This window comes from Ictidomys tridecemlineatus, chromosome 7 (genome assembly GCF_052094955.1).
Source record: "Ictidomys tridecemlineatus isolate mIctTri1 chromosome 7, mIctTri1.hap1, whole genome shotgun sequence".
NCBI classification, from domain to species: Eukaryota; Metazoa; Chordata; class Mammalia; order Rodentia; family Sciuridae; genus Ictidomys; species Ictidomys tridecemlineatus.
The window spans coordinates 133,931,170-133,948,154 of record NC_135483.1 but is presented as its reverse complement, the minus strand read 5'-3'; the positions used below and the strand labels follow the sequence as shown (position 1 = coordinate 133,948,154).

The 16,985-nt window shown below is 36.0% G+C and overlaps 1 protein-coding gene across 3 annotated transcripts in view; it reads left to right on the top strand.

Annotated features, from left to right (window-relative positions):
* Grb14 (growth factor receptor bound protein 14) overlaps positions 1–16,985 on the top strand; it is a 113,260-nt gene that overhangs the window by 46,128 nt on the left and 50,147 nt on the right. The window contains exon 1 of one of the 3 annotated variants that reach the window (XM_021728820.3): positions 5,932–6,159. The exons of the other annotated variants lie outside the window; for them this stretch is intronic. Coding sequence (XP_021584495.1) covers positions 6,097–6,159 — 63 coding nt within the window. The 5' untranslated portion in view covers positions 5,932–6,096. Of the gene's footprint in view, positions 1–5,931; positions 6,160–16,985 lie in introns of those variants that run through there. 3 annotated transcript variants of the gene reach the window in all.

Here is a 16,985-nt window from a genome sequence, read left to right as displayed (position 1 = left end):
ATACAGGTTCTCTGGACCTGTCCTTGCCATCATTTCTCACATGTACAGTTTCTGGCTGATATTCACATATTTTTAAGCAGTCTAATCCCAATAACTTTCTAGTTTCTAGAAGTTCTTTTAATTAATGGTCTAAACTCAGAGTATCTTTTTTATCCCAGCCCCCAAGGTCTTCTCTTTTAACAACAAAATTATTTCTTTTCCTCTTCCTGTTCCTTCCTTTTTGCTTCATGGTATTTTAAGTTTTGGGGAGAACATGAGGAAAGACAGGCACTTGCTTTGCTTGTTCTTTTGATCTAATCTCTCTGAAATTTCTGATAACTTTTCTAAAGAATAGCCTTAAAATAAAGAAATTTTGAAGACCGAGTAGGCAAAATGTTTATATTTTTCTATCTTCTCTGTTTATTATTTGTATTTTTTTTTTTGGAATCTCATACTATTCAGAAAACAAACTAATGACTTTTATACAAAAGTATATATTTGACCATTTGATCCTGCTGCTTCCTCCTGCCTGACATTTCTGAAAGTTTGCCTTCCTGATCTGGTAATTTCCATTTCTCGGACCCTTCAATGTGCTGCTGACCATTCTTGTTTCTAATCAGCATTCCTAGAAAAATCATGAATATCTTCTGCACTGAAATAAAATTCATCCCTAATCAAGTATCTCTGCCCTCCAGGGCGAGGTCAAGATCTTCAGCATGAGAGACAGTGACCCTGCACATCTTACCCTTTCCTCCATGTTTTCCCAGGTTCCTCTTTGTACGTAGGTTTGCTTGTTTTCTTTGTTTCTAACCTGGAATCACTTTCAGTACTGAATCCTTTGTCCATTTGGGACACTTGTCTGGTATCTCATGATAAAGTAAAGTTCTTTCCTTTTTAGGGTTCTAGCACTTTATTTATGGTCAGTTATAGAACTTAACACATTGTCATAAGTATTTTTTAAGTATCCACCTGCCCTCTTCTAGGTGTATCTATCCTGCCTATTAGTTCCTTGAAAGGCAGGGGAACAACTTACAGTATAGATCTGGTAGGCACATTTTAAAACACTTGAATGAACTGTAGGTTGGTGATATGTATCATTCCTGTGACTTAAATGTTATTCAGTAATTTCTCTGAAAGAAGAAATTTTCACTGTAAATTGTTTAAATGGTTGAGACCTTCTAGACATTCCTGATCAAAGAGATACCATTAGGGGTGAAGGGGAGAATGGACTATCAATGGATGAGATAAAGCTCATCAAGTACATGCTACATCCTCAGGGAAATAAAGTGTCTTAGTAGAGTGATAGGAGCTGATAGAACTAGGGATTCTGAGTTTATGTCTAATGATTTAGGCTATATGTTAATTGCCACCACAATCTATTTTAAGGCTTTCTCTGAAATTGGTGTTCTCAGGATAGTACTTGATTTAGCGTTCATTCTAGTGACCACTCAATGTACTATGTCAGGTAGCAAAAGAATATTCATTGTTCCTGTAAAGAAGACCATATGCTTTTGTTCAGAATAAATCATAAAACTAACAATTGTTAAGATGAGAAAGGAGACTTTTCCACTGTGTAACTGGAGTGACTAATTTCTTTCCACATTGATTGTACATGAGTATAATGCCTACTGTGTACAGAGGGCCCTCTGCTAGGTGTTCTGGGAGAGGCAAAGGAAACAAGAGCCTGAGTTCCACCATGAAGGATTATGTTCTTCTAGGGCAAAAAAAAAAAAAAAAAAAGGACTAAGAAGAGATTTATAAGTTATCAAAGCACAATGAATGAGTAAGTACAAGTCAAAACATGAGAAACAGAAAAGTTTAAGTCTGTAAAACAGTACAAAAAAGTACAAAACAAGGAATGATATAATTTAGATGGAAGACTGACTCTTGATGGCATGAATTTTGATCTGGGTTTTGGAAGGAGAGGATGAATCTGGTAGCTGCCTCAAATGGGTAATATAATAACACACTGCACAGGGATAGAAGAAAAGACAGAGAAAGTTGTGTTTTGTGTAAAGCAGAAGATTGGTCAGCTAAAAAAGTATCTATCTGTAGGACTTGGTAATCAAAAAAGCATTCTTTTGCCTTATAATTTTTTTTTAATATAAAGCCACTAAATAGACGGTTTAATGGGTAGAGAAGTTAGACATACCACATTCAAAAGTTCAAATATGATGTATGATAAGGAGTAAAACAATAACAGAAATAACCAGAGATGGTTTGAATATGTTACATGATACCTACTCTGCAGGCTTATTAAAATACTATAAAATAGCATATATGTAGCACCTAGCTCTTCATGTTTAGTGGACCTGAGTTTGTTGTCTTTCCCTCCCTCTAGATACCTTTTAGTTCTCAGATTGCAATGGAAAGGAGAGACTCTCGAACGATGCATGAAAAATGAAACTGTCAAAAGAGGTGTGACTTGAGCCATGGAAGATTTGTGGGGGTTAGTGAAGTAATGGACATCATTACAAACAGATGGGATATAGGTGTGTTTGGAGGAACTTTAGAAAGCTTTTGTTGAACTCAAGTGGATGAAGAGGCTTGAAAGATGGGCTTGGAACCGGAGATTGGCTGGCGGAATGTTCCTTTTCTGCTGAGATCCCTCCTGGAACCCTATTTTGGCTAGTCGGTTACCTGTCACTGTGTGTCAGATCCTGTGGTAAATAGGAGTTAGAAGCTGAGTAACTTTGAATTTCTCATAGCAAATAGCAGAGTGCTTAATACAAAATAAGGCCCTCAATATATATTTGTTTAGCACGTTCATGGAACAAATGCATAGGGCTGGATGAATATGGCCTTTCATGCCAGAGTTGTTTCTAAGTATGTGGACAATATGAGACTGAATATTGTGGAGGGGTAGATTTGGAGTGTTTGGAGAGATGGGACTGTGACCTGGCTTATTGGCTTATGGACTTCATGGATATAGGCAACTTCTTTTGCAGTACATTCTGGGCTCTGACACCATTTCATAACTGTCTGTTCTTTTGGTCTTAGTTTCATTATTTATTAAATAAATTGTCAGTGTCTTCCTCATAGCTGTGAGGGTAAAATGGAAAACAGCTCAGCACCTGACACATCCTAGATACTCACTTATATGTAAGTAATAATCACAATAATGGCTATTTTGTTTTTATTGATTAAAATATTGATATCCATTTGAGTGACAAAATGTATTCTCAATCTACCCAAATATTGAGCAAAACTCAAAATAATGTATAGTGCTAGTATACAATACTTTGTAATTGACTCAGTTGTAGGAAAAAAACCCTCTTATTATGTCAAAATTTCATTTTTGGAGACAAAAGATCTATCTAAAAAACTCTTAATCTAACTCTGTACTAAGAGTTCGAGCATTTTTTTTCAGTACCTGCTTAGTCTATTATACTAACTTGATTTCCTTGCTCTTCATAGCAATTCTGAAAGTGTTGACCATAGTTTTTTATCCTAATTTTGGAGCTGAGGAAATTAAGGCTCAGGTGACAAGGCTAGTTTGTGACAAAGTTATTTATAATTAATAAATGCTAAAAAGGATAGGCTGAGGTTTAATTTTGAATTAGTGTCAAAAATAACTTGGAAGCAAGATAAAGAACAATCAGTCAGTATGAACACCTGAAAAGGATTACTGAAAAATGAGACTGCACCCGTTTTAACCCTGCTGCCATCCCTTTAGTCTTGCAGTATGCACAAGCACAAATGTATGTGTCAATTTCATCTTTCAAAGAGTCGCCTTTTTGGTAACATAGTGTTATAAAATACGAAATGTTGTTCTTCAGGGTTTTCACTGAAAATTTAGAAACAGCAGTTTTCAGTTGCTGCAAAGAGAGGACCTCTCATTCTTCAGAATTTAGTTGTCTGTCAGATGTTTTTAAAGCCCTTAGAGAGCAGGTATATTGCACTGTAATGAAATGGGACCTGTGTGCTGTTTTGACATGAAGGATTCATTTTAGCATTTAGCAGGTCCTAAAGTATGGCATAAAACAGCATTTCTAACTTCTCAATCATCCAGACTTCAAACCGTGGAGTCAGCTTCAAGACCTTCACTCTGTATGCACATCAAGTTCTGCACATTCTTTCTCCCTAACCTATTTTTCAAAGAACATGTCATTTCTGTCTTGAAGGCTGCCTGGATCTACCCTAATGTGTAGTTGTGTCTTCCTTGTGCACCTCTGGTGGTTGGCATTTGATTACTATCAATCTCAACCTGCAAGAGTGTGAATTTTTAATTTAAAAGTAATATTTCACCATGAAAAAAACAGCCATATCTCACTCAACAGTATGTTCTTACTATCTAACATAGTGTGGCGTGGAGTGGGTTCATTGCTTGATGATTTAGAGAAATAAATGACTTTGATTATGGTGGAACCCAAATAAGATGTTTGAGGCCAGAGAAACTTTTTGTAATATTCAGTCCTAAATTAAGAAATAAAAGAGAAAAAATCAAACATTATAATAAATATTCTGGTAATTATTATGTAATTACTATGGGCTTTATTATTATTGGCTGCCAGATTAATCTTTTACTTCCCAAGTGGTGATATTCATCCTTGTATGAGTAAACTTTTATTTTTTTTAATTTCTTGGGTAATTTTCCTTAAAAGTCCATGATAACCCTAATGGAATAAGGATTATATTAATATCCCCCAAAGAGACTTTATATGACTATTCATATTAACTGTACCCCACAGAACCACCATGCTGAGGAATAAACTGAAATGCTAAGTAGGGTACCAGGAGTTGTCCTGTCTTTCCTCTAAGAAATGTGAGCTCACTATGCATATAAAACACACTGAAGCATAAAGCAGTAAAGTGAACCCTGCCTAGTGCAGTCTGGGTAACGAAATGGAAAGTTTGTGTCTGGGTTGCCCAGAATCTTCCTTTTTCCCTTGTTACTACAACAATCACGCTATTCTCTAGAACTTGCAGGGAGTGCCTGTCCTGCTGAAGCCTGGGGCCCTTCATGGGGTCAGGCTTGAGAAGCACTGAGTAGGTTCAGTAAAGCTTGTCAAGGTGTCTGTCCAGAAGGAATGTTACAATAGTGAAAGATCAGCTTAATTTTAACATGGCAATATTTTATTTAGACTTTATTGAAATTTTTCTTGTATTGATCAATATTTTAATTGTGAACTTCCTTTAAAAAATTTTTTTTAAAATTTTTAAAGGATAAAAAAAATTTTTTTAAATTTTTAAAGGATAAAAATTTTAGTGTAAGAAGAAAAGAATGGTTATTAAAGGTTTAAGATACCATTGAACAGTGGCTTTTTTATTTTTTATTTTTTTGAACACTGGCTATTTTTAAGTGCTTTTAATGGAATGAAACATGTTAAATTACACAGATGTGTGCTTTTTAAAAACACATGCTTAAGATTTCTTGTACTTTAATGATCCATTTAAATAAAATTATCAAATTAATAGCTTTATTATTTAGTTTGTTACAATAATATTGAATTGATAATATTTAATAGGTGTGACCTCTGGGATGCTGAAATGTACATTATATAAAAGTTTTAGCTACCCAAGACATGACATGTATCAATATATATTATAATTTTTCTATCATAACATCTAAATTAACACTTTGTACCAGTTCTAACTTCAGGATTATTTATTGTGCCTCATGTAATATGTTCCAGTTGATCCATTCATTAATTTTGTGAGTAGCATAACTAAATTTATCTCATTTACATATTTATACACTTTAAAGAGACCAATGTAAACAATTTCTTATCTGCCATATGTTGAAATGCTTTAGTGAAAACATCACTGCCTAGTCAACAAAGATGGCATTGAATTGCACTGTTTTGGAAAAAAACGTTAAGTGAACTAGATGCCTGTTAATCTGGTTCTTTAAATATCATAAACAAAAGTATCAGAATGTGTTTCCAAGGACAAAGGCAGAGTTTTCCTGGCTTTGATTGGTTGCTGCCCTGCCCTGTCCCGCAGTCATCCTTAATTGGCTTTGGGTAGATTGGAATCACATAAGCAGGGTGACATTTATTACTTCCCTGGTTGTTTCTTTGCACTGAGCCTTGAGATTCTCAAGGAGTAACAGTTAAAGATTTCTTTCATTTTGTCCATGATCTGTGAGAGGGGTTTGTTCTGGGAAGAGCAGGCATGAGTTTGAGTGCAAGAAGAGTCACTCTGCCTGCAATAACGCCAATTGTTCTGCAGAAAAGGGTACGTGACTTCTTCTCACTTTTTTTCTTTAAATTTTCCTGCTGTTTTTTTTCCCTCTGTTACTGTGTGTTTATTAATATGTCAGACACTTAGGTATCCTTAAGACAGACTGTGATTCATTGGGGGTACTGGCATTTAAAGAACATACAATTGGAATTGAACTGGGCAAAAAAATGCTGTGACAAAGCATCGATATTGTAAAAATACCTCTATGTGAAAGCATAGGTCTCAATTTAAGGTCATTGTAACTTAGAGACTGTACTGAAGCTATTCTTTTCTCTGTCTTCTACTGTAACTTCAGGCCTTTTAATCTTTAGTAGGAAATCTGCTGCTAACTATTATTTCTTATATTTGTTCACTAAGGAACAGTTTCTTTGTCACAGTATAATCAATAATGCATCCATCTTCATTGTTTAATGGATTATATACTTGTTTTCCTGTTTAAACATGTGGTACCAGTTTATTATCAAGTTTCTACCCATTTCTATTGAGTTTCTTTCTGTTTGCTTAAGAAAAACTTTCCATTAAATTCGTTAATTATTAATGCAATTGATTCCATCTATGAAAATATTTATTAGTTTTTGTAAAGATCACTGTCATGTATTACTTTCAGTATTACATTTTATAAGGTGAAATACGCACGGCGTAACGTAGCCACATTAAACTGCTCTTGTAAATACATCAAGCAAAATGGATTGCACTAAACTCTGGAAGAATTAAATCTGCTGCATTGAAAGAGAAAGCACTAGAAAAGGAAAGCACAGTTTAGGCAATATGCTTTCTGAATGGTTTTGGTGACACTAGAAACTGTTATGTTTATTTCTGTGCTTGACTTTCACCAGTTAACTGTTAACTATTAAGAGCATTCCATTAAGTCAAAGGTCATGTTTTAATTTATTTTGAGACACGAGCGATCAAACATTTAGGTGCTTTGTTTTTCAAGTGTCTCTTTTTTATTGCTTTTAATTTTTAGGTTTTCAGTTTATTTTCTTATCAGTTGACTATCTACTTCCTAGGGACGTTTGACTTCACGTTGAAATAGCTATCTGGTAATTTTTCCAACATGTGTTCTCTGTCTTTCTTGATGTCTTTCTCTCATATTAAGTAAATTTAGTTGAAAATATTTTGCTTTGAGGTTGACTGGTTATGTTGAATTGGATTTAGCTGTGCATTAGTAATGACAATATAGGCCATCTGCCTGAGAATGTAAAAAGGTATGTTAGCATATATCAGATGTGTGTTTTTATGTCTGAATTTTTTTTAATCCAGTTAGTTTTGAAATTTAGATTAAGCAAGAAAGTGCTATCATGTGGCTTGTTTTTGATGATATGTTGCTATGAGGGAAAGCATACCCTGTGAACTCGCCATTTACTAGCTGCTTGACCTTAGGCAAATCACTTAAACTCTGGGAGTCTTCACATTCTTACTTGTGCGAAAATCACTGAGGAGTTTTAGTAAACGATCTTTTTCAGTGATATTTGTGTCTATATTTCTATGAATCGGGTAATAAAACATTTTGTATTTTCATGGTCATAGTCAATATTTAAATAATTTCTTGTGTGGGTTTTTTTTTAATGCCATCATTTGGGGGGACTTTGAGCAGTTAGTTAGTCTAGGAGAAATTGTTATGAGTAAACATTGGTTGAAAAAGAGCTTCTGGTCTTTTGTAAAGAGAAAAATGAGATTACTTTGGAAAGTTGTGATTATCATTGATGTTAGATCTGAGCTGTCAATAGACACATCATTATGATTTCTCTTTGTTTTCTTAATAATAAATTTCTTGTCAGGTTTCCATTAGAATAATTACATAAGTCAAAATTCCCTAGGCCCAAGTCCAATTTGTTTCTCTTTGGTGAGTGTACCATGAAACATTTATATAATTTAATGCATCTTTATTTGCTTAAAGTGCTTAGGCTGCTTCTTTCTCTTGACATTTTAACCCTCAAATGATCCATCTGACTATTCTTTTTTTTCCCCTGAATATCTTTATATCTTTTATTTTAGGAATTGTATATTTTTCTGACTAAAACGCTGGTCCACAATGACTACAATTATTATTTCTTTCATGATATGAAATTATTTCACAATTATAATTAACTTGTCATTTTCTGTATGTATGATTTAAAATGATCTCACAAATAAATGCAAGCATTCCTCAGAGTATTTGGGTGGCTATGTATTGTCTTCTGTGCTTTTCTCATAGATTTGGCAAAAAGATCACTCATCCTGAATGAGTAGCTCTTGCAAGGTAATTTTCCAATCACAATCCTAATCATTTGAAAGGCCAAAAATATTTTTGAAAGTGCTCAAAAGCAGTTGGGAGCAATTTTCTTATCAGCCCTTATGTCTGATCAAAATGGTCATAAGATTCTCTTGGGAGTAGTGAGGAAGGTGAATTTTAAACATGGTACTTAACATGGTATGATTCTTCTTTGTGGCAGAGCAAGTTTGATCTTTAAGGAATAGAGTATTTTGGAAGACTCTGTCAAGTAAATTGGAAATGATTTTTTACTTCATCCAATTCTGTTAAGATCTGATTTGTTGGATTCTAGTGAATCAGAGTTTTAGTGAAGAAGGTTTCATTATATCCCAGACCAAAACACTCTGAATGAATCTTTTACTCCATAGCATTTTTCTGAGATGACTGCTAGGTTCTAGCTTTTTCTTTCTTCTTCTTCTTTTTTTTTTTTTTTTTAAATAGGAAGACTAAGTCTCTTGGGTGTTGAGTGACTTATGCAAGGTCACCAAGAAGGTCAATGACAAAGCTAGAAATAGAATCTGGGTCTTGTGACTTCCAATGTGTTTCTCTTAGATACATGTTACCTCCTGAAATTAATATGTTAATGAAATTGTCTTATGGTGTGTATAATTACCAACTTCAGGTCTGGAATTAGCTTAGGCAAATCCTTTCATCTTCCTCTGCACCTCCACCAACTCCCATATGTTCCAGAAAACATTTTGTGTGGAAAGCTATTGTGTATATGTGTGTGTGTGTGTGTGTGTGTGTGTGTGTGTGTGTGTGTGTGTTTGAGAGAAAAAGAGGGGTAGAGGAGCAAAATAGATCAGGAGAGACAATTTGTACCTGGAACTCCAGATTGGCATATATCATCAAGAAAACATTTTAAGATCCCGCACTGTAAACTCCCATACTGTAAAGCTTAAATTAAACTCATTATTACATTTATATTGTTTTGTAGAACAAAGGCCAGATGTCCATGTCTTGATTCCACGGGTAGACATGTTCCATGCCTCTATTAGATTAGCATTATTTTGAACATTATTTGCAAGCATATTTACATTCTTTATCCAAATTACATTTACACAAGGTTGTCATAAGCACATAGAAATCTTCAGAAATCTAAGAGAAAAAAGCCACATTTTTTATAATATATATTTTCTTAATATTTAAGTCCTTTTGAAAATCATATAGTATAATGCAGTGTCATTTATAAGATCTAATTTCCCATTCATAAAAGGATGATAGTTTAGAACTATCTTCTTCAAATGATCAGAGTCAATGCTATAATTTTCCAAAAATCATTTTGAAGAGGAAAGAATACAGATCATCGTGTCATTGTTTATCCCAGAAACTTTAAGTAGGAACAAAATCTGTGCAAACCTGCTTAGTGCATACTCTGGGAGCCTGGATGCCCCTCACCCTGCTCAGCTTTATGGGTTGCTTCCACTTCACCCAGTTTTCCACCTTGCACTTCAAGACACTTAGCATTTGTGTCTCTACTTCTACTCCCAGGGCTGTGCTCTGTGACTTACAACTAGTCCAGGCTCCTGTTTGCTTTTCCTAATGCTGCTATTGAACTGCTATTATCTATGTCCGATCTCAGGCTCTCTCATCCTAAAGCCTTCTAAGACTCTTTTCATGTTTGTCTTCCCAGTGTTTTAATTCAGAGTCAATGGACACGTCATTTGTCAATTTAGCAACTACCTCCCTGGGACACCAATTGTTAATATTACCTTTTATAATATTTGAATCGTATTTGCTGTCTCTGAGGTATATTTTATGTTTCTTGGCTGTTCACATTTGGTTTTTAGTCTTCCTGTATCTTGTTTAATTTTGTATTCCTTGCAATATTTGTTTTTCAAAACTTTTTTTAACAGTTAAATTTTGCTATTTTTATGGGAGTAGAGCTCTAAATAAAGTACTCTGTCAGTTATAGGCAGAATTTAATTTCATTTAACCAGAAGAGTGAAAGGACAGTAGATTAAACAAGGAAGAGATTTATTTTTCTTTCACTTTATAAGAAGGATCAGGCCAAAGCTGATGTAGCACTTTTACAGTGTCCTTAGGCAACCAGGTTCCTTTTTGCTTTTATTGTTTCTTTCCTAGTCTAGGTCCTTTTACCTTTTATATATAGAGAGATGCATATCTCCAGCCACCCTGTGCACAGTCTTTGCACAGACAGTGGGAAGGAACAAGGGGAGGCTGGCTAGTTTTATTCCATGTAAGTGATTCTCTGGAATAACCAGGAGCTTCTACTTAGAGGTGGGATTGTGTCATCCAGGGAACTCTGACATGAAGGGAAGTTAGGAAATGCAGGTCTGAGTCCAGGAGATAGCTCTCTTTCCCAGAATCAAGATTTAATAGGATGGAAAAGGAAAGGGAGGCTGTTGTGGGCAACTAGCCATCTCTACTACAAGTGCCTTTGAAGTCTTGTTTCATTGATGTTAACATTATGATGCCCAATATAGGATATGATTATGTTTTTGAACAAATGCACTCCATGACTTGTATGGGAACACTGGTGTGGTCAGGGGGAAAAGCAGATTTCCTGGGAGGAGGAGGTAATGGTAGTTCACTGGTTGAGTTTAGATGGTGTGCTTGCCTGGTAGATGGTGGTGAAAGGTAGTGAGTATCATTACTGCTCTTCCTACAGAATTTACATTCTTTTCCAACCTTGATTTCTTTCCTTTCCTGGGGTCACTTAGTTGAGAATTTACCCAGGAAGACTGCCACTCAGTACTGTTTTTGTTATTCACAAAATGTTTTCTTTCCTGAGAAGTGAGTTTTAGGAAGGGGGCCTTAGTGGAGATTGTGTGGTTGTGAGTTCGAAACCCTCAGTTTGAGCTCAGCTCTGCCACTAATCTGCAGTGTGACTTTGAGTGCATTCTTTTAAACCTTTCTGAGAATCAGTTTCTCTATCTTCAGAATATTGATGCATCCTCACGGAATACTTGAGGGGATGAAACATAAATGTGCAACTGTACTTGAGCAAAAAATGTGAACTGCTCTTTTCCTTCCACCTATGCAATGTCATGTTTTTCTTAATTTCAGATCTTATGGATCTCCCTATTACTAAAATTTAAATTCTCTGTACTTCATACTATGAAAGTAGATATACAAAAGTTTTCTTGTAGCAAATGAATTGTTTTTTCATTTAAAAGTTTTCTTGTAGCAAATGTGTTGTTTTTCATTTAATCCCACTAGAGAGAAAGAATGTATAGTTTTCAAATGCTCATTCCCACTGCTCCCTTTCTTTAACTTGAGAAGGACTCTAATTTGAATTTTTGAAATTCAATCCAATTAATATGTGCTGAGGACTTTTTGGTTTTTAAATCAACATGAGAGGTGGTTAGATTATTCTCCTTTCAAAATCTTGGGGATTGCTAGTCAGGGAATTTTAGTTTGTTTATTTGAGGGAGAGAAAAATGTATCTGGCATGAAGACTTGGTTCAGCAGATAAGAGGAGGCACTAGAAGGTTAGCTTTTTGACAGTGGGGGCTGTATCACCTTTGATCATCACCAGACCCACGTTTCTAGCACTGAGAAGGAACAGAATTGGTATTTACTGGTTCATCATCCCTAATCGGAAAATCCCAAACCAGATGCTCCAAAATTTGACATGATTTGAGACACTGTGATACTGCAAGTGGAAAATTCCATTCCTGACTTTGTGTGATGGGTCATAGTCAAAACACAAGTGCATTAAAAATATTATAGAAAATCACTTTAAGACTATGTGGACATGTGTGTGTGTGAATCACAAATGAATTTCGTGTTTAGACATGGGTCCCCTCCCCAAGATATTTCTTCATGTATATACAGATACTCCAAAATAAAAAGAAATCCTAATTCTGAAACATTTCTGTACCTCAGATTTTGGATAAGGCATACTCAACTGGTTATAACCATTAGTTGAATAAAAACAGTTTCAGTAAAAATAAGTTTGGGCTTTTGTGATACTGACCTGCTGTTGGCATGTTCTTCTGGACATCTGTCTCCATGTTGCTTTTCCTTCATTTTTTCCCTGAATTTCATCCCTGAGATAAAAAGCCTCCCACTCTGGACTTTCCATCACCTTTATCCAGCTCTAGCTTGCTGCTGTGGGCAATTTGGTCCATTCACTGTGCTCCACACAGACCAATAAAAGTAACAACAGCTGCAGTCTGTTCAGGACTGATTGTACATTCTCTTTCATCCTCATAAGCACCATACAAGGTTCGTGGCCAAACCCGTTTTGGATGAGGAAAATTGGCTTGGAGAAGTTGAATGTCTTCCCTGAGCTCCCCTTAATAAGTGGCAGAGGCAGGACTGGGATCCAGGCCTCTGGCTCACCAACACAGGAGGCACCTCTCAGAGGAGACACATATGCCCCCATTCCACAGTGTGCCTTTGATGCCTCTTCTTCTACCTGTGCCCTACTCATGGGGCACGCCTCACCTCTCCTGCAGTCTGCCTTTTTCTCTCCTATTTACTTTTCCTTACTGTGCCCTCAGTCTTGCCTCAAAGACATCATGACTGAACGGACATATCAGTGTCTTAGAACAAAACGTGTCTCTAAGTGGTCTCTTGGAACTTATTCCTAACTGCCTTATTGTTTTCCAGAGTTTATCATGGTAATCCCTAACACTGGATGCTATCAGTTTGCCAGTGTTTTCCCCACTTTGCCCTATGAGGAATCTAAGACTCATAGCTGATAATAAACCTGTGGTCTAGAATCTGATCACAGAGTGGACTCCAGAGGCTCCCAGCCACTGTGGGCACCTGGACTGGACTCCATGAAAATAGGCACTGGGTCTCATATTATTTTGTAAACTATAATGCCCATGCTTGGCAGCCAAGGCAGATTAAAAATAGCTGGGCTGATGAACCGTCTCAGACTGTTGCTTGGGGCAGTCTGTGGGGCTGGCTGTCCTGGCCATGTCCCAGTACCCTAAGCCAAATCTTAAAAATAAGAATCTCTTTTTGGCAGAAGAAAGAAGCAAGAGTTTTGGTAATTTCAGAAACTTAACTCCCTGAAAGGATAAAGATTTCTGCCCCTGTACAGTAGTAAAAATGCTTACTCGTAACACAGTTCCAAAAGAGAATTAAACAATTGTTTTGGCAAAAACTGCATTGTCAGAAAGTGATTATCACCTCCTCATTACTCATACATGATATAGCCTCCTGCATGCATATTTGCTCATACACATTCAAGTGTATTTGAGAAAATATTAGGACTATTATTTTGTATTTTCTAAAATAAAATCAGTTTATGTAGTTCTTTCATGATTTGAAGAAAAAGTTAGACATGACCATTCTAAATTCCAGGAGAACCTCAAGTTTGAGTCCTGGTAATGATTCCTGGTAAGGCCACACAAGCACAAATGCACACGAACAGACATTAATGTGTGTGTATCTATAAACATAAACAACATTAATATGTGTGTATGTTACATATATCAAAATACATGGAAATCATTTATCTTAAAAAGCCAGCTAGTTAAGAATTTAAAAAAATATATTTCAACTTTGTTATAAACTTGTAATTATATCAAACAGGAATTCCATAGCCTTAACAATTTTATGATTGAAAATTTCAAAACAAGGTATGTTCATTCTTTATTTGCACCAACTGAGAATAAAATCTCCCTCTGCTGGTTGTTTCAGTATTTGCAATTTTTCTGGCAAGATGGTGAAAAAAAGTGAAGAAAAAAAAAAGAAAAACAGCTTTTATTTTTAAACATTCCTAAAACTAAGTACTTAGGGACATATATGTATATTTAAATTCTAGTGCTTAGTTATCTAATACTTTTACCCAAGATGCTGTGTAGAAGCAGCAGCTTAAAGCAGTATAAAAATTGCTGAGCTGGGCTGGGGAAATAGCTCAGTTGGTAGAGTGCTTGCCTCACATGCACAAGGCCCTGGGTTTGATCCTAAGGCCAGGTTCCGTGGCTGGCCTTGTAGGGGCTAGGCTAGCTGGAGGTTCCTGGACAAAGTGGACCCTCTCCAGCCTCAGCTTCTTTATATTATATAATGAGAGGATTTCAGTGTATGCTCTACAAGAAGCTTTCTAACCCTTAAGGTTTTATGATTCTGAAAGTATTGATACCCTTTCTTTTATAGGACTATATACATGTTTTTCAGTGATATAAAATAAATATTTAGAAAAAATAAGATTAAAATGACAAAATGGGTATACTAGTGCTATCACAACGTGGTGGTGTTGCATACTATAATAAAATTTAGAAAGTAATACCCTCAAGTGTTCCAAACAGACTGAACTTAGCATGTTTGATTGATCGGATACCTTAAATTACAAAAACATCATTATTTTACAGTCTTCTGATCAAAGTATAATACACAGTTGATAGTGTGTTATATCCAAATTTCAGAGAGGTTAAGTGTGAAAAAAATATGTTTTTAAAAAAAATCAATGAAAAAAAAGATAGTTTCTGAAAGTGCTACCATTGATGCCAGACTGCTCAATAATTGCAATAGTCCAATGTGTCTTGAACGATTTTAAATAGTACTTTTCTCTCTTTATGTTTTCCTCTTCTCTGGTCTAAACACTTTTCCCTCCACCCTCCCAACTTATTCTTCTTTCTCACTGTGTGAACCTGTTTTTAACTTTTTCCCTTAGACATATCTTATGGTTATTCTGGGAATAAACTATTGTTTAAAAGCTGAAATGAGATACTGTAATAACATTGCATCAAATATAAGCATGACCAGTGGTTTTCTGTTTTAAATATGAATAAGCATTAGCACTTGTGAGTTTTTTTTTTTGTTTTTTTTTTTGTTTTTTTTGGTTTTTGGGTTTTTTTGTTTTGTGATTTATTTCAAAGATGAATTAGTCAGTATTGGTCTCTCAGCAGGAATTGCCTAAGTTGTAAAAACACTGACAGTTCAGAGAACACTCGTTGATGAAGTCACTGGGAACATTAGTGCGAAATTTGTGATTTGACACCCTCTTTATTTCTCTATTATTCATATTAAATTTATATCCTTAAAAATAATATATGTGTCGGTTAGCACAGGATAATTTTTAACTTAGCTTTTAATATTTGCTTTTTTAATAATGAAATTGGATCACTATCTTTTGCCTTTAAAAATACTTTTAGTTGTACATGGATACAATACCTTTATTTGATTTATTTATTCTTTATGTGGTACTGAGGATGGAACCCAGCACCTCACATTTGTTAGGCAAGTGCTCTACAGTAAGTTACAGCCTAGGCTCCCCCCCACACACACTTTTTTGGGTGGTTATTGTTGCATAACAGAGCAAACTGAAAGGGCTTCCAGTTACTCTGTAAAATTGAACCCCCATTTGAGTTAGGGTTTCTCTATCCCTTGTAGGAGACAACCTTGAGGGAGGAGCCCTCAGTAGGGATCTGGCCTGAGATAAGGAGATCAGAAAAGGTAGGCCAGGAAGAAGAAGCTGAGTGGCATGGCGGGGCTTTACGGAACTATTCTGAGCCTCTCCTTGCTTGAAGGCTGTTTTTCTTCTCTTGGTTGGAAGCCTAGATATGTCATGATTCTGCCATGTCACTGACCCAAGCTGTCAGGTGTGGCAATACTAATCCCTTTGCTTGCCAAGTTTAGGGGATTTCCAGTAGTGAAGCTGTGCTGGATTCTTCAGCCTGATGGCTGGATGGGAAACTTAGAGTACACCATAAAACTCCGTCATTGCATTTGGAATTCATATCCAGAACTCTTAGACACTGTCCTTGGATCCCCAGTAATATGGACGTCTAGTTCTGAATCAGTTCATCTCTTTATTGAGGCATGCCTTGTATTTTTCCTATTGAAACGTAGTAACATGCAAATAAATACGAGGCCAGTGTTTTTACCGAGGTGCTGTGAGAATTATCCATCTGGTGACTTTAATAACAGATTCAGGGAAAAGCAGAATGAGCTCCAGTTATTGGGAGCTAGATGGACCTGCCTAACTAAACCCTGAGCTGCTTGCCTCTGCTTTCAGTTGTGAGGAGAGAAGGAAGCAGTTCAATCTGGTTAACCCACTGTAGTGTAGACTTTCTATTGCTTGTAGCTGAGCCCTTTCCTAAATGATTAAGTCAACATAAGGTTGTTTATCCTTATTCTCTTTCCACTTTGTAATCATATTCATGTAAAACTGTTATTTTAAAACTTAATTCTCCATTGCCAACTGTTTTTAAAATGTACCCTGTAGTTTGCTCGTCTTAAAATGATCCCTTTCTGTGGCGGCCCCTTCACCAGTTTGTGCTGATGGAAGCCAATGTGCCCAGCCCTGGGTGAAGGCCCTTTCCATGGGGCTGCTGGCCCTGTGCCTCACCTCCTCACCTGTTCTTGGTAACACAGTCCTTCCCCTGTCTGCAGGGTAGGCTGTTAACTCTTGTCAAAATTGGTTTTCCTTCTTCCTTGATATTTTTGCTCATGATATTTGCCACCTCAGATGTTTTCCTACCTTCTTCTCTAATTATCACAGGATCCAAGTCTTAAAAGGGGACATAAGTCACCTAATTCAGCTTTATTCACAAATTTTATGAACATGCCTTTGTTTTCTTGGTCAACATGTATCTTTTCTTCCCCAACGGTTTCCAAATTTCTTGAGGTTTCAAAGCTG